Source organism: Apostichopus japonicus, chromosome 15 (assembly GCF_037975245.1).
Source record: "Apostichopus japonicus isolate 1M-3 chromosome 15, ASM3797524v1, whole genome shotgun sequence".
Lineage (NCBI taxonomy): Eukaryota > Metazoa > Echinodermata > Holothuroidea > Aspidochirotida > Stichopodidae > Apostichopus > Apostichopus japonicus.
This window is the reverse complement of record NC_092575.1, coordinates 14,308,591-14,326,006: the sequence shown is the minus strand read 5'-3', so window position 1 is coordinate 14,326,006 and position 17,416 is coordinate 14,308,591. Positions and strand designations below refer to the sequence as shown.

Genomic DNA, 17,416 nt, shown 5'->3' with positions numbered 1-17,416 from the left:
CAAGCTATTTAAAAAATACTAAATTACCATTAAATCTTTAAAAGCAGCATTACACACTGGAAAAATTATCAAATTAATTCAAACGTCTGATATATTTTCTAAACGTGGAATTGACCCTGCAATCGAACTGAAGGACATACTGATGGCATCAGCCAAGGAACGTGCGTACCTAGGCCCAAACGATAAGAAGTTTATCGTCACGTACCACGTAGCCTAAATAACGGGCTCCATAACAATATCCCTCATTTCGTTAGGATCTCGTGAGACAGACGAAAAGGAAAATTAAGCCCTTAATCTATGGACGGTTTGGGTAACCGATTCAATGTATTTCTTTCCGTATTTGAGTTCTTCATTTTAGTTAACTTTGTTGGATGAAGTATCACTAACAGCTAGCCTAAAACTGATAAAAGACTATATAACTGTCAGTGTCAGTTAAACCTACGTACCTAGGCCTGTGATGTTTGTGACAGGCCTGGCGAGGAGAAGCACTTCAATTGATTACTACTTAAGTAAATATTCTACTACTATAGTCCTTGGATTTGACTTTTATTTTTGTTACAGGACCTACTTATATATTGCGTAGACATAGAAGGACAACATTGTGTACAATAACATTTATTTCTGTTATCTGCATATATAAAATGCAGCAAGCTTTAAAGTTTTAAATAGGCCGTGGCTATTCTTACGACTAGTAACAATTATTTATAAACTATTCTTAAGACAAAGGCAAATTCAAGCGCAGTAAAGTATATAAAGCAACTGCGCATGTAGTAGGGGTAACCCTAACCCTAAACATAACCCTAAACCTCAATCCTAACCCTTACCCTAACCCTAACCGGAAATTATTGTTACTCCTCGTCGTAAAAATAGTACTCCTGGTCATGAAAATAGCAACTGGGCATGCGTAGTCAGAAATTATTCTTACAACTAGTCGTAAGAATAGCCACTTTGTTTTAAATATCACATTCACAGTATAGTTTACCAAAGTACCGTACTCTTCATGATGTGTAACTTTAAGTTCTTCGGACCTTTCTTAACCATTACATTAGTGGCTGCTACTAGCACTAAGTAGCATGGTGGGCTCATAATTGACGCACTTAAGGATTGGATTGACGATGTCGGTCAACATTAAATCAAAATCACTCAACTGCACGCACTTTTCATATGTGTAGTTCCTTAGCTGTAATGATCTCAAAATATTTATTGTTCTGTGCTTATGCAACGTACAATTGAGAAGAATTTGACCACAAAATGTCTGCTGTGTCAAGTTCTTTCATACCCCTAAATTGACACATGCGTCGATAAGCTAACTGTATTGTAGGCCTAAGTATACATCCATTGACTTTGGATGCCGTTTGAGCACTATGCTCTGAACCTCTAAGCTTAGACAGGTCAGGTCCCAGAGAGTAGTGGTATCATTTTGAAGTAATTTTGGTTATTTTTAGGGAGTAAGATTTCCAAATGTCCAAAAAATGTGTAAAACTGGGGGGAGGGTGTTAAAAGCTTAAAAAATACCACAATTTGGTCAGCAAATAGCTGAAATGGATTCAAACTCATGAAATATGTAATTCTGCTTGACTGCAAAAAGTTTAGGTGGCCTTCTGTATCGTTGCTAGTAATAATTGAAGGTGCGTCAATTACGGAGTGGTGCGTTAATTACGGAGCCCATACTAGACTACTACTAACTACTAGTCAGACATTCCAACTCACACGCATTTGGCGTGTGACACACGCATTTCCGGCCCTTCACACGCTCACACGCTATGTGCACTTTATCACACGCAATCCACGAACAATCTCCGAAAAACCGTCCTAAAAGATGCTAAGAAGGCTACATACCTCTACAACACAAAGCAACTTTGAGTACTTACACAAGTTACAAGAGTAGTGTGTTTGCCATGGTGGTGGTGGAAAACGCCGGATGGGAGAGGTGTTGGTACTAGAGATTGAGAAGTGCGCTTCAATTTCCGATATAAATGTTCAATTATGTTAGCAAGTGATTACTTTCATCAATTCAAGAAAAGTCTTTGTTGAGAATTGTCATGCTTGTTGAGTTCAATAATACATATGTGAGGATGATATTCTCAATATAAAATTACTCAGAGAAACTGAAAAAGAATGCACCATTTTGCATCTAGGCAGTCAAAAATACGAAAATTTTTCCAAAGGACCCCTCCCCCACTGCCGCTGATCACACTCATAAATTTTCCTCAATGTTGGAAAGTCTGACTAGTACTACGAAGTACTAGTATAAGTGGCTTTGCCTGCTACTATTAGTGGCTGCTTAATTAATTCTTCCAATGCACAACTACCTCAGAGCTATGGATTTTATCTACACTACATATTGTTATTTCACTTTAGGGTATGGCTGATAAGAGATGTGGATGCACTGGTATCCGTTGCTGTTTGCTGTGTGAAAACCGTCCAAAGGAGATTGCAGCAGCTAAACCCAGTATACAAGAGGTGAAATTTCTAAACAAAGCTGCTGTATAAGATGTAGTGGAATAGCCTAGCTGGTAGCATTTAAACACTGCAACTGATTTGGAATATTTTTCTTGTAGTCTCCACTGCTTGGAAAGAACAACTTTTTGCTCAAAAAAAAACATTTCAAAGTGGACCATAGTGGGTACTATTTTGTGATGTCAACATATGTCACACATGCTCTTCAATATTTACTTTCTACTTGAATGCTTGCAGTTTCTCTTGGGGGTTTAGATTGTTGGTTCAATCAAACTTCAAATGTGCGTATATAGATATAAGTGACATTTGCATTTAATTTCTAGTAATAAAATAAAGAAACTTTTTAGATAAGTACATCATGGCTATCTAATTGAAATTGGAAGCATATCGTTATACCAGATAATGACTTGACTCAGCCCAAAATATTATATTCCAATTAGTAGAGGCATGATTCATCTGTTATGAACATCAGTGTCAGTCTTAAGCTTAATATGAATTTGGTTTTGAAAAGTATCAAACTATTCACACCATTTTCAACATGTGCAATTGTGACATTAATGCAACAAGCTCACAATAGTCGAGTGTTTTCCATTGGGTTTGCTTTTATAACAACAACTGCTCTGTTTAATCTGTGACTAAGATTCATCGTGAGTGAAGGTTTATCTCCAAACTTGCATACTCTGTTCTTTCCCACAGGAAATATGGACTTACTGTGCAATATGCAGAAAGGCTTGGTCTGAATTTGATCCAGAGCAAGGCATGGACCACTGCAGTTCTCACAATGGGAAGTACATAGAATTCAATGGCATCACTATCATCAAGGACTTTGTCAGTTTGCCTGAAGAATGTTGCATAATCACAGAAATTGATAAGATGCCCTGGAAATCATCCCAATCAGGAAGAAGGAAACAGGTTTGTTGTTGTAACTGAAAATAGACACCACTCACAGATGAATGCATTCAATCAACACCTGCTTGCTTTCAATGCTTAAGCAAGCTTTATAACCATTGTGAAGAGAAAAAGATTTTTCCTAAAACCATACATCTTCAAAAAGTGCCACAGAAAAGTGTTTTCGAAAGTGTGTGCGGTTTTGACACGTAGTCCATGTTTTTGATACATTTTGGTCAGTACCATATTATCCAATAGGCAGAGATGAGGTGAGTAACTAGGGGAACTCAAAGGTCAAAGGGTAACATGTAGGATACCTTATAGCTACAGAGGCACATTGGGATGTGTCACTACTACTGATTTACAGTACTACAAGTTACTGAATGAGCCTGATCAGAACACCCATCTTTTAAAGCCATTGACATATTAATTTGACTCTAATAGGATTAAATTATATAGGGTGAAATAATTTGCTGTTAAACTTCAGTGAGGTAGCAATTTGTCAGAACCAGTTTCTGATATTGTTATGAAACAGACCATTAAAGAGTGTAAGAACCCTGCCAACTCTTTGACTTGGTGGAGGATATTTTGTACAGACTTAAGTGTAGAATTTTAATGCCATCCTTCTCAAAACTATGTGTCACTTTTACGGAGGATCTTGAGCCAGGTGGCAGAAGGCAAAAGATATTGGGTAAGCAATACTTCAAGAGTATACAAACTTGTGAAATTGTATTCTTGTCCAAATTTTTGTACTTTTATTGTGCCATTGAATATTTTCTCATCTCATAGGATTTTGGGCCTAAAGTCAACTTTAAGAAGCAGAAATTAAAGACGGGCACGTTTTCAGGGCTACCGCCTCTCAGCGAGTCAATAGTGCCCAGGATGAATGCTGTGGAGCCCTTGAAGAGCTTTCACCCTGTCGAACAATGCCACTTGGAATACGTTCCAGAGAGGGGATCAGCAATTGACCCTCACTTTGACGATCGCTGGCTGTGGGGAGAACGTTTAGTGACTCTGAATCTCTTGTCCGATTCCTTCCTCCATTTTCATTATACTCAAGAGAACGACGAGGCAATCAGGCCTAAGGTGCGAGTCCCGATGCCGAGGAGGAGTTTAATAGTGGTCAGCGGTGATGCCAGATATAGGTGGATGCATTCGATACCGAGGAACGCAATCACGTCAAGAAGGGTCGCCATCACATACCGTGAGCTCTCCGAGGAGTTTAGGGAAGGAGGTAAACGTTATGAACTCGGTGACATGGTGTTGGGGATAGCTAGGACATACCAAGGACAGGTGGTAGAATGATTACATAGGTCACATATGATTCCTTATGCAATGATTAACTTTTTTTCAGCTAGTCTTGAAAGGTAAAAATTCTATTTTTTTGTTACCAGATGTACATACCAATTGATCGAAATAAAAGAATTTATTCACTACAAGTTTTGGAGCATTATCTCATGAAAATTTTTACAAAACAAATTATACACATTTCTCTCTCACTTGTTAGACCTGTTCCCGGCCAAAGCAATCTACAAGCAAAAGCTGCCATGAATAATTAAGGCAACTTTAATGGTTTAATGTAGGTTAAAGAAGTGCACAATACACTAAATATTTCAAATCTGGTTTTTATGGATAATAAAGTACCAAAATTGGTGGAAAATTAAAGAGAAAACATTACATTTTCTGTATGATGCATTGTGTAAACAATACTGTAGGTCCAAAAACAAATCTTCGAGAATATATGAAAGATAACAATGTTGTCTATTACACTTTAAAGGGATATTTCAGGTGCCTGAGGGTCATTGCCCAACAAGACTGCCAGAAAATTTCTGCATGTTAAAGGCATTGAAGACTCGCCCCAAACCGTGTGCGGCCATCTAAAAAAGTTAATTTTCCGTTGCTTGCAAGTGACATTTTGTTTGTGTCGCTACAAAATGCAGACAGTACAGTAATGAAACGTGACACCTTGTTATCAATAGCTGGACCTGAGATGTGCATCGCTGTATTGTTTATACACTGTGCTGTGGGTATTCACCGCAGCTGTATGTACACTGTACACTAGTGTCTAATTACCGACGGTAGCAAGCTGTGTGTGATTTTTCTGGGATCGATGGTGATGTTCAACACTTCTGTATTAAAATAATTATAGAAAATTCAACACGTTGGGAGGGTTGTTTTCTTTACCAAATGGAAGCAGAACTCTTGACAGCGCTTGAAACGGTTCATCTAATGTGAAGTTTGTTCATCTGCAATGTTGCAGTACCAAATGGCTAGAAATTGTGAATAACTTATAGGTTATAGAAACAGATTATTATAAGGCCCCCAAGATCTTGTTGGGCAAAATTGTCATTCTAGTATATACCAAAGTATTCAATAGTTAGAAAATGTGTGCATATGTAAATATATAGTTTTTTTCTTTCTCTCACAGTAGATTTACAATGCTGCAATTTCACAGTATTTTGATAGAACTAAGATGACAAGGCTGCAAAATCATGTTATTCAAAAATGTGGAAATTTATTACAGGTTTTGTCTAACGCAAGGCAAATAGGGGCCTCATTTATCACAGATATATACTGGCTGGATTTTGTAAGCATAATTGGTTTTAAAGTACAATATGAAATTTAAATATCTTAGGCAAAAATATCTCTAGCAATATCAGCTCTTTTGTCAATCACAAAAACAGAACTACTATTCGATATGACAAAGCTACAATATTTTATTCAATGATTATAGTCATCAAAGTATACTTATTTTTGGATGAATTTATTCAGATAGTCAATACCAATCAAGTCAATACTTGTTTGCTTATCACTTTCCATCTTTTAAGTACACAAGTAGAGGTGCACCAAAATTTAAATCATGATTGGAAATATTGAGAGAAAAATGGAGAAATAATTCAATAATGACAGGACTCTGTAGCAGTTGTCAGCTCTTTGGGCCAAAATGGTAAAATTTGGACATATTTCAGAAAAGTTATTCCATCATTAACCTGTTGGAAAATGGACTATTCGACCATGCAAAGATGTCTGCCCCGCTCCACTACCATCCCATCATATAAAAGGTTATGCCGGTGTAACTAACATCTGTAAATGAACCCCATTTTTAAATCTTACACAATGTATCTTTGACTTGTATCTCAAAAATAAGAGAACATACTACATGCAATTTATGTACGAGCGTAACATCTTATTTACATCATGTCAAATACAAAACGGTCAGATTGCACAGTACTCCCCAAATTTCAAAAGCCTCAAGATTGTTAATAATTTGGATCAGTAATATCCGTCACAATTTCTTGGAATAACTCTTCCTCCCATTTGGAGAGCTGCTGAACGAAAGTCCTTCGAGGTCGGATATTCTTCTTACAACCTTGTAGATGTGTGTAGGCTTCCTGGTGAAAGATAAAATTCAAATAAAAAGGTCTCAAAATATCTTTTAGTTTATTCAAATCTGTGAGGAGACATTTGTCCAAACAGACCCATCTAGAGCTAAGTACCGTTTGTTCGGGTTAGGTTTCACTCTCTCCTTCTGCGGCGCTTTGAAACAGACTACAAGAGAAAAATGCCACTTTTTGTGCATCAATGCTTTTTTTCTCTTTTTAGTGTTTCACTTTTTGACTCGATATTCTGATGGTCTGTGAGAATATTAATACATCCTTCATTTCAGAGGAGCATAGCATTTTAATTGGGTCAGGTCAAAGCTGAGATTGTGTTATATGTCCTCTGTTAAGTATCACCTATGGGGAGGAAGTCAAGGGTTTTCAAGTGAATCTGCTCCACATAATTCTGGCTGCTAGTTGCAATTTTGTGACATTGCCTTCAGTACTGGACTAAGGCAGATAAAGGGGACCCCCAAAATCAAGGCTAAGACATACCCACTTTCTGTTTCAGCTTTATGCCTCCAAAATTAAACATGAGAGGTGGGGGGCATACATTGTCTATAGAGCTCTGAAGGGTGTTCACCTGGCACTGATTGCCCCTCCCTCTTTACGTTTAATATATACTGACGTATGTCAGAACTTTGCAGAAGTACTTGCTAGAGGATTTCACACCAACATATAATGTACCTAATAGTATGGATGACCATGAAACAGAATATGAAATTTACCTTCAATGGCCATTTATAGTGATTCATCAGGTAGGCCAAGATAAGCGCTACACTTCTGCTGAGACCATGATCGCTGGAGACCAGAACAGGATTAGAGTCCTTCAAGTGATTACCTGAGGGTGAATATCCAAGATCAAAAAACTCAAATATCGATTATGAATATTGCATCGAACACTATCTGCTCTCTTAAACAACATCAGAAATGATTCAGAATGGTCACAAAAGTATGCTTGAAAGTCAAGTAATGTTCACTTATGTTCAAAATTTTAGTATAAATTGCTGCTGCGCTCAAAGCATTTTTTTATTATCAATGAAATATTTTCTATAATTTGAACTCTCCTAAATGTCTGGGGAATAAACCGAATGGCCAGTACTGTTTAGAAGTGCAAGACCTTTTAGCATGCTGATAAATTTGAAGTAATATCTTTTATCTAGAGGGACTAAACTTCAATCTATATTCCTCAGTGTTCTTGGGTATGGTTCCTCTAGGGCAACAATCAAGGGTTGAATCTTAACTTGCATTTTGTAACACTAAGAGGTACATGGCTAATCATTGGTATGTAACCTCAAGGAGTCCCTTGTTTAGAGTGAAAGAGAAAAAGTCCTTTAAAACAGATGGAATTGGTAGGCATGGCTGCTGCATCTGACATTACACCTTACCATGCTGCAGTCTCTAATGTCGCAGCATTCTACCAAGACTTAAGAACAAAGTCCTCACAAGCTTGGATTTAATGTTTGGATAAAAATAGCACACTTTACAATGGTACCCTGTCAGTATATTGTGTTCCAACATGTCTGCTCGAAAGCAAATTGTGATGCAATATTTCACCATTTTAAAATTGCGCTAAGAAAAGTATTTAAATGTTTTTTTTTACAACTGGCTGCCTACACATACTACACACACATATACTACACTTAATAGTGACTTTGATATGAATACAATGCCTATAACCACTGTACCTATGAATTCGCAGCTCCCTGTAAAGTGTGAGAAGATGTCCACGTCATCCTCATCAAGAATAGATATATGTTGTACATCTGCTTTCAACTCTGTGGTTCTGTTCAAGTGGATAAAAATAAGAATAGACAATGTGAGAACCAGAATGCAAAAAAGCATTGTGGTTACGATGATGTAATGAGCAGTTTTCTTCATGAATCTAACATACTGTATAGTGAGGGTGTACATCTTTACAAGGCTTTCACGATTTGACCTGTTGTCCCCATATATGACCCTTGACTTTCACCAAAATCAATAGGCTTCTGTTTTTCTCATTGTTTTACACCTTCATACCAAATATGAGGTCTGCCCATGATTCCCTTCTTGAGATATCATGTTTACGAGGTTTTAACAATTTCACCCCTGGTGACCCCAAATGAACTTTGACCTCCACATAAAACAATAGACTTCTTGTACTCAATGTGGTACTTCCACACACTAAATGTAAAGTCTGCCCATGCTTCCCATCTTGAGATATGGTGTTTACAAGGTTTTCACAATTTCACCCCTGGTGACCCCAAATGAACTTTGACCTCGACCAAAAACAATAGGCTTCTTTAACTTAAGATGGTACTTCTACACACTAAATATGAGGTCTGCCCAAGCTTTCCTTCTTGAGATATCGTGTTGGAGGTTTTCACAATTTCACCCCTGGTGACCCCAAATGACCTTTGACCTCCACCAAAAACAATAGGTTTCTTGTACTCAATGTGGTACTTCTACACAATAACTATGAAATTGGTCCAACCTTCCCTTCCTGAGATACCGTGTTTATAAGGTTTTCACAATTTGACCTCTGGTGACCCAAATGACCTTAGACCTCCACCAAAAACTTGTACTCAATGTGGTGCTTCTACACACTAAATATGAATTTGGTCTAGCCTTCTCTACTTGAGATACCGTGTTTACAAGCTGGGCCACACAAACGCACTCACCCACACACACTCACTTACGACATCATGAATGTAAAGGTTACGATTATCATCGAAACCAAAAAATGGAGACCAGAGATACATCATTGGTAAAGAAATGGGTCATAGTAGCTATAATCAAATGAGAAATTGAGAATATCAAGGTAATGCCACTGACCTACTCTGAGTAAGTGAAGAAACAACACTTAATTCTTGTAACTGCTCGTAGTGTACAATAAAACAATTCATTGCTGTAATATCTTTTCTCTTGTTAAAGTTGCCTGTCACACTGGGATTGTCACTTTGACCAAAGTCATGTGACACTCATAATTCGATGGAACCCCCCACCTCTCAATCTATAAAGAGACCTCTATATAGATTTAACCATTTGGCTACTAGTGTACTAATTAGCAATGTTATACATACACAATTTATGATGCAATTTTGAGTCCCACAAATTAAATTTCATTCTTTCTTCATTTTATAAACCTTTCCTGCTTTATGTCACTTTGCAAATTCAAAGCAAACTGCAGGAGCTGTAAATTTTTTGCTAGGTTACAATAGAGGGCCAGTAGTGCATGGGAAAGAATATGAAGCAGCAAGTGTTCTCCTCCACAATCCTCCTCCACACCCCCCCCCCACTCCTTTCTCCCATTCCATCCCAGTAGAGCTTGGTAGTCAAGGACTCTGGGGGTTACATATAAACAATTGTTTTACATGAACAATCACAGGATACTTACTCTACAGTCTGTGTGGTGTTGAGAATAATTGCCTTGACTTTCAGATCTTTTCTCACGTGCGCTCTCGTGGCTTGCGCCGTCGTTCCAAGGTATAATCTCCCGGGTAACACCTCTACGGGATATGGTTCCAACTTATCCAGCTCCTGCGGCATGTAGATGATTTTATGCGTTCGGAGGAAAGGATACAGGGCGGAAAACTCTTCGTAACCACCTCTTAAGACTTTGACAGGATTTCGGCTTCCCATATCTGCGAGAAGTTTTGCACAGCTCAATGCAGGCCCTGGGTTAGCAAGATTACATTTGCAAAGCAGTCAAAAATATGTAAGCTGTATTAACTGAAATGTAAAGCTAACTTGAAGATATGGATGAAATAATGTTGACGATCAAAAACAATAAAAAAAAAAAAGTGAAATCCTCACAATGACAATTGACAATCATTTATGACTATGCATTATCCATAAATTCAGCAATACTGCTTCAACTGTTTCCTGAAAGCATTATGCAAATTAAGTAGATAATGATTTATCTTATAGGCATAATAATGTAATAATGATGAAACAATGGACACCACAGAAGTTTGCGTCTCTGTGCTCTTCTCTGTTGTCTTCTCAAAAACAAAACCTATACCATGTTTTTCTCACCAGAAAATGTACTTTATAATTTAAACCACAAAAGAGCTTGTATTCATATAAGTCTTCCATTGACTCATCAGCCAGACAGATGAGATCATGTAAATGAAACTGGCAATATGTTAAAAAGCTGACTGTAACGGAAACTGCCAAAAAGAAACAACTCTATAATCTGTCTCGTCTTGTCAGTGATCCACTGCAGGCTTTAAATTTGAGTTCACACTTATTTAAACTTGATGTTTCATGTGACTGATATATTTCAGGCTTATTGGTCTGATCTGAAAAAATGCAATCTTTGGAGGACAATAGACAACATTTACCAAAGAATCTTGTTAAGAAAATTGAAACATTTCAAACCAAGATTACTGTACCTACCTTTCTCTTGCAAGGATGATGTGTTACTGTCAACAACAATAACATGTTGTTTACACTCTAGTTCAGCATCATAAGGTAACAGAAAATCACCACTCTCAGACTAAAAGGGCAAAATATAAATTAAAACGGGGAGTTTATACAAGTAGTTGAGACAGACAAGATTTAAATGACACTTTAAAAAATACGTTGCCTTCACATTTATTTAGATAACTCAAACTTGACTGACCACAATGAAGCTACCTACTGAACCTTGTGCTGTTATGGGATTTTAGGATACGAAAGTGTCCAAAATCAGAGCTGTTTTCAGTGCCAAAAAATGTTGTCATGACCGAATTTTTGGACCATTGACTTCACTCTTCAGCAGAGGCAGATGGGATACAGGGTTGGGGGTCAGAGGTTGGCACGTAACCCCCCCCCCCCCAATAGGACTATTCTTCACCCTAACCAACCTAACAGTATGTTTAAAGTTTCTTGTACACTGGCTGTTACACTTTTTTCCAAGAAAAATGCACCACTGTTCCCCCTACCCTCTCCTTACCAAGAGATACAGTTACCCCCTCTGTCCACCTTCTCTCTGATATTGGTCAAATATATATCCAGTCAAAGTCAATGGTCTGAAAGTTCAGATCATTGTCTGCTGCCATGGTAACGTCATCTTTACTTGATGGCAAAATGGTGGCATGATAAATAAAAGATTGTCTGATGATATCTAATTCCTCCAAAAACGCACAGTTTCAATCTGGCAAATTGTAGATAAATACATGAGGATTCCCAGGCCCTGGAAATCACAATTTTGTGTTTTGTTACTTTACAGAACAAAGCCTTCCCATTCCATCAAAAGTCTAAATTGTAAATCTTACCACTGGGGCTTTCTTAGAGGTGATGATATGACTTTCATTGTAGTCGTTGTTCTGCCTTGCATCTGTAATGATAAGTAAAGTGCTCCTTTCTTGATACTGTCTCAATTTATGAAAGATTCATTATTTATTAAATATTGCAAGCCTTGAAAATGTTAGATTTTAAAAAGAAATCCTCTTGTGTATGTTAAATATTTACAGGGGTTAAATTTACTTATCTAAAAGAGAAGGCTTTAATTGGTCACCAAAAACTGGTATTCATCTACAAGCATCACATGTTAACTGTTTCAAAATGGCCTTCTGTTGGTTTCCTAACCCTTAGGAAATACTTAACTTAAGTTGCCAAGTACTACATAGTGGCTTGGAAGTTGAGTCAACGTTCTGTCTAACAGTTATCGATATAGAACGTAAAGCACAGACTGCATGATCATTTCTAATCTGGCATCATGGGTTACCCATGATGCCAGATTTTGAATTTCAAAATAATAAAAACTAACTTCAATGACATGCTTATATTGGTGCTATAACCCAGTCAATAGAAAACAACTGTTAAGAGGCATTTCAATGCATAATTTGAATGCAGTTAGGCCTACTTGAAACAAAGTTAAATTTTCTCAGCCCAAACTTCATGCATTTCCCATTCAACCTTTGTCATGTCAGATTTAGAAGTTTTTGATCACATACAGAGCAAATTCCAAAGTGACCCAAACGTGTGAATAAAATGCATATATTCAAAAGAATCTCACCCAACAACAAGAGGTAATTTGGATCACTTAGGCATGGAAAGACCGTAGCTTGTTGTTGAAGAATATTGTAGAGCTCAGTAGGCTCACACAGAACAATTCTATTTTGGGATTTCTCCATCATGGCAGTGAAAAAGCAAGGACAAATTTCTGAAAAACAAAAATATGGAAGAAAGTCTAAATAGTAGACCATGTTCATTTCTAATGATGTGTTTCTAGTCATGGATATTTCACGTTACTTTTGAGATTGATTAAGTCCCAGTTTTCCCATTGATTCTAGTCTCTGTATTATCTATAACGTAAGTTTTAACAATATTAAGATTAAGGTTAATGAAGCAAGGCCGGCATTTGGCCTAGCACAAATTGGATTACGGTAAATTTACACGATTTTCAGGGCATATAGATTAACCTTCAATGTCCTAACCTTGGGTGATGAAGATTTTGCTCAGTGGTTAGTTCTATTCTTCAGCTATGTTAATTCATTGATAATTTGACCAGATTCCCCCATTAATAGAAGAATCATAGGCCTTCTTGTAAAGGTCAGGAGTCAAACTGCTAGAAAGAGAAATTTTCTTACAAAAAAATTTCTCCTCAACTTTGCACATCTGTTGAAGTTTAATGTATGGGTGTTAAAATAATAAAATCCAAGAAAGTGTCTCAAAATACAAAATTGAAGTTTCCTTTTTTTACTATGGCAACTTTTTGTTAAGGTTTTGTAGATTGCAATTCTAAAAGTATCTACGACTTGATTTACGAACATGGTCTATCAACAATATCACTATCAGTGTAGCTAGACCTATGGGGGCCTACACATATTTAACAAATAAAGAGTCCAGTCAGGGGAGTTTATATTTGTCACTAAGTCAAAGTGTATTTATTGAAAAATCCAACAGTCGTACCAAGATAATAGAACACGTCTTTTCTTTATAAACCCTAAGTAATAGCTACCTCACAATCCACTCCAAACCCTATTTGAAGTAAACACGCACAAAACGCACCATCAAACAAAACACACACCACACACATGCCAAGCAACATGCACAACCGACACACGCATTAACAATCTTAACACCCTCACACAGTTGACGCGCACTTTAATTCAATCACACATTGTTACGACATGTATGATGTATAACTATAATTTAGAAGTATAACAATTATTAACACAGTACACAAATTTTGGGTACACCACCGTACTGCTTGGTGAAACCCCTGTACTCCACTGGGCTCCAGTATTAACATTAGACATCTCATGTTACTTCAAGCACGGTGTTGCGTACTAAAAGTATTATCCTACGTAGGTCTAGCCCTAGCCTAGGCCTCAGTAAGCTCTAGCCTACACAGGCTTGTACTTAACACAGGCCTAGCCTATACTGTCACTTACCAGCTTACAAAGATACAGCACAACGTTATGTTAGGGAACTTAGGCACGTATATATATCGAGGAAGTAGAGACCGTAGCTGGATTAAATAGTTTGCTTATCTAGCGTTAAAATATGCATGGTAGTTTATGCAGGATATGTCTGCCTCCGACTGAACTGAGGCAATTCCTACTCTTAGTTCGCTTCATCAATCAGTGCTTTTTGCAATTGCTGACATTCAATTCAGCCCCTTGGAATAAGCTTGTATGTTACTATGGTGACACCTGTCGGAAGTTATTGTCAATTGTTCAGCCTAGCCTCAAACTCTCGATTGACAAAAACGTCATAGCGCCATCTTTTGCAATGCGTGAGTAAACCTGAACTGCATAACATGGGACAGTCACAAAGTCACAAGTTTCAGATTGGGGAGTCGGACCAGGAGTCAAACCAGTGGCGTAACTACGTAGTTGTGGCCACTTAGGTCTCGGTGAAAAGTGTGTCTACCGTAAAATTACCAGCTAGCCAGAGTAGCCAATCATGGGCCAGCGAAGCAACCCTATTATATTAAACGTGCACTCAGTCAACTTCCAAACAGGTTCCAGGCACTCTTTAGGGTACATTGCTCATTCATCGCGATATATATATATATATATATATATATATATATATATATATATATATATATATATATATATATATATATATATATATATATATATATATATATATATATATATATATATATATATGGGTACCTTTATTTCCAATTATAAAATATAGCTCCCCCAAGCCCCAAACCGAGGTTGGGCTTGTGTGAATTCGGAGTCTTTTTAGGCCCCATTTCTATTGCTGTCACGCTATGACCAGGCGCGGCGGAACGGAAAAATTATTGGGGGGGCTAATGTGTGGAGACTATCTAAGCGGAGCGCCACCATCGGTTGGCGCGGAGCGTACAAGAAAATTTTGGGTTTTTTCAAACCCCCAGATGGCCGGAAACGGCACTTTCCGAGTGTTTCATACTGCGAATACCTAGCCCTAAAATATGGGTCTCAAGCCTGCAATTTCTCAGATTGCACGTAAAAGTCTGTAAAAACATTGTAATTTGTATATTCGATGGGTTTTTTTAAGAGAGTAGCTATTACTCGTAGTGTACTCGCAAAGATGTTTTGAGTGTAGTAAGGGCAGTGGCGGAGCTAGGGTATTGGTCATGGAGGGCAAGAATGGTCTGTAGGGGCGCTTTCGACACTATCTAAGCGGAGCGCCACCACAGGTTGGCGCGGAGCGTACAGAAATTTTTTGAGTAAAGATACTCCCTAGATTGCAGGAAATGACCCTTTCCGGGGCCTTGCTAATTTGCAGATAAACGGAGAATAAATAGGTGTCGTCGCCGTTTTGTCGGAAAATTACACCAACAGAATATGACAAATGTCAATAGGTATACGAGCGCAATAAAATAGTCAAAAATCGCGAATAAGTAAAAAGTAGTGAAAAGCTGAAAAGGGCGCCAGCAGTCCATTTGAGTCCGTCAGGGGGGGGGGGGGGAGGGCATCCGCCCCCTGACTGTATATATGGACGCTCCGCCACTAAGTAAGGGGATGTTGGAGAACTGGCTGAAATGAGGCAAGTCATTGGCCTAAGACGAAGTTGTGTTACGCTTACCGGTACTCACACTCACTGCTTCCACTTTTCACGGGGCGTGAAGCGGTTGGGGTGACAATGTGGTCTATAGCCAGAGGACGGGCCGAGGGTCCCCCAGCAATTACTAAAATTATTACACCTATAGAGTATACATGTGCATCGGACAGATCGACAAGTATGCATTGAAAAATGGGCAGATGCACGTTTCGGAGCCTTGGTAAATATTGGGGGGGCTTATCATGCATTTGCCCCCTCAACTTTTTATTGGGGGGCTGAGCCCCCCCCCCCAAGCCCCCCCCCCGGTTCCCTCGCCACTGGCTATGACAATGTTCAATAGCGTATGAGAACCACTTATGTTGGCATCACGCTCACATTCATGAAGACGACTGAGCCGAAAATTTATGATCAGCCTGAAGGTGTTGTTCCGAGCCCTCAGATGTTGAAAAGTAATATACGGTTCACAGATTTGGTAATTCTGTTCTTAAGGGAGGGTTTCGTCTATTTTGTGTATAGGCTTATCGCTATCACTCGACTGATTTAGACTGAGTTGAACCTGTAAGGAAGCCTTGGCTAGAGGCAAATGAAAGACTATATAAAGGAAGTGGTGAGGATTTGGGGTAGTCAAATCCAACCAATGTCGGGGTTCTGGACGTCTCCACCCCCCCCCCCCCAAGTAACTAATATTTTCGACGGCAGTTGGTGCATGTTTAGACTAATTATGTCTATTAGTAGCTCTATACTCTTTATCTGTTGTATGTTATTGATAAGGAGGTTTACTGACCCGTAGAAACGGTCTTATTCTTTATCCCCGGTGAAGGTAAAAATTCCCGGACTGCACAATCCCCCCCCTCCCCCACCACCCTACTGACGGTTATCGTGCAGGTTAATAACTGGCTAGACGTTGAAGAATATAATAGTAGTCTGCACGGTCATCATGCAAGTAACAAGTATACTTTTTAAGAAAAAGTCGCCCAGGAAAGAACCTGGGCACGAAAACCAAACTACCGAACGACTGATCCGCTCTCAACCCCAGTCCCCTTGCATCGGGACTGTGACTATGTGATCATCGTCAGGTGTGCATCACCATTCCCCTCGAAAGGGAACATATACTACACATGATCTTAGCCAAAAGGCCGAGAAGTAGCAATTATATAACGTTGATAAATCTACACGCGCTACAACAAAAAAATCCACTTCAGTTGGTCTAAAGGGTACCTTCCCGACAATGGATTACCTTTCAATGACACGCGGATGTGCATTGTTCTAATTTGTATGATCAGCCGGGGCTCACTGAGCTTCAAAAACAATGACGGGGAGGGGTGGATGTTTGTGCTTTTGCAGGACAAAAGTCTCTGTTTGTCCCGAAAAAAGGTCTCGAATTCCCAATAATTCAAATACTCCCATATAGCAAAGGCTGCATGGCTGCTGATACAGGGCGATAAACAACAATCTAGTGATCCCCTTTTACTTTCGTCAGAATGTCCAATTAGGCCTATTAAAACTTTAAAACTTTGAAAAAATGGGGTCATTTTGACATGAAACGTTGCAATATGATATAAAGTATCGACCCCACCCCCTGAGATTAATAGCAGAAATTCTAGATATACGTCAACACTTGAAGATAAAACGTCGACCTTTTGACTGACATGTAAGCATCGAAATTTTATGGCTTAACGTCACATTTTGAGATGAATAGAACTGAAATATTA

General features: G+C 38.5%; 2 protein-coding genes across 3 annotated transcripts; one reads left to right on the top strand and one right to left on the bottom strand.

Moving 5' to 3' along the window:
• The first annotated feature begins 135 nt into the window (after nucleotides 1-135).
• Nucleotides 136-4,787, top strand: LOC139980770 (alpha-ketoglutarate-dependent dioxygenase alkB homolog 4-like). Of its 2 annotated transcripts, none has more exons than XM_071992685.1 (4): nucleotides 136-310; nucleotides 2,362-2,463; nucleotides 3,157-3,372; nucleotides 4,138-4,787. In XM_071992685.1, the coding sequence occupies exons 2-4, from the start codon at nucleotides 2,365-2,367 to the stop codon at nucleotides 4,651-4,653; spliced, it is 831 nt and encodes a 276-aa protein (XP_071848786.1). In that variant the 5' UTR covers nucleotides 136-310; nucleotides 2,362-2,364; the 3' UTR covers nucleotides 4,654-4,787. The 2 variants fall into 2 exon arrangements, with proteins under 2 accessions (XP_071848786.1, XP_071848787.1); XM_071992686.1 differs by lacking the exon at nucleotides 136-310 and adding an exon at nucleotides 343-509.
• A 285-nt stretch (nucleotides 4,788-5,072) lies between these two features.
• LOC139980768 (serine/threonine/tyrosine-interacting-like protein 1) lies at nucleotides 5,073-14,356 on the bottom strand. Its single transcript, XM_071992683.1, has 8 exons — nucleotides 14,093-14,356; nucleotides 12,712-12,858; nucleotides 11,969-12,030; nucleotides 11,109-11,208; nucleotides 10,105-10,384; nucleotides 8,417-8,514; nucleotides 7,457-7,569; nucleotides 5,073-6,740 (listed from the first exon to the last, which is right to left on the bottom strand). The coding sequence occupies exons 2-8, from the start codon at nucleotides 12,830-12,832 to the stop codon at nucleotides 6,609-6,611; spliced, it is 906 nt and encodes a 301-aa protein (XP_071848784.1). The 5' UTR covers nucleotides 12,833-12,858; nucleotides 14,093-14,356; the 3' UTR covers nucleotides 5,073-6,608.
• Nucleotides 14,357-17,416: the final 3,060 nt, after the last annotated feature.

Coding starts and splice junctions, on each gene's coding strand:
- LOC139980768 (XM_071992683.1), bottom strand. CDS start 12,832: ATGATGGAGAAATCCCAAAATAGAATTGTTCTGTGTGAGCCTACTGAG. Junction 11,209..11,968: donor CCTCTAAGAAAGCCCCAGTG/GTAAGATTTACA, acceptor TTGCCCTTTTAG/TCTGAGAGTGGTGATTTTCT. Junction 6,741..7,456: donor ACTATAAATGGCCATTGAAG/GTAAATTTCATA, acceptor ATCTTTCACCAG/GAAGCCTACACACATCTACA.
- LOC139980770 (XM_071992685.1), top strand. CDS start 2,365: ATGGCTGATAAGAGATGTGGATGCACTGGTATCCGTTGCTGTTTGCTG. Junction 2,464..3,156: donor CTAAACCCAGTATACAAGAG/GTGAAATTTCTA, acceptor TCTTTCCCACAG/GAAATATGGACTTACTGTGC. Junction 3,373..4,137: donor AATCAGGAAGAAGGAAACAG/GTTTGTTGTTGT, acceptor CTCATCTCATAG/GATTTTGGGCCTAAAGTCAA.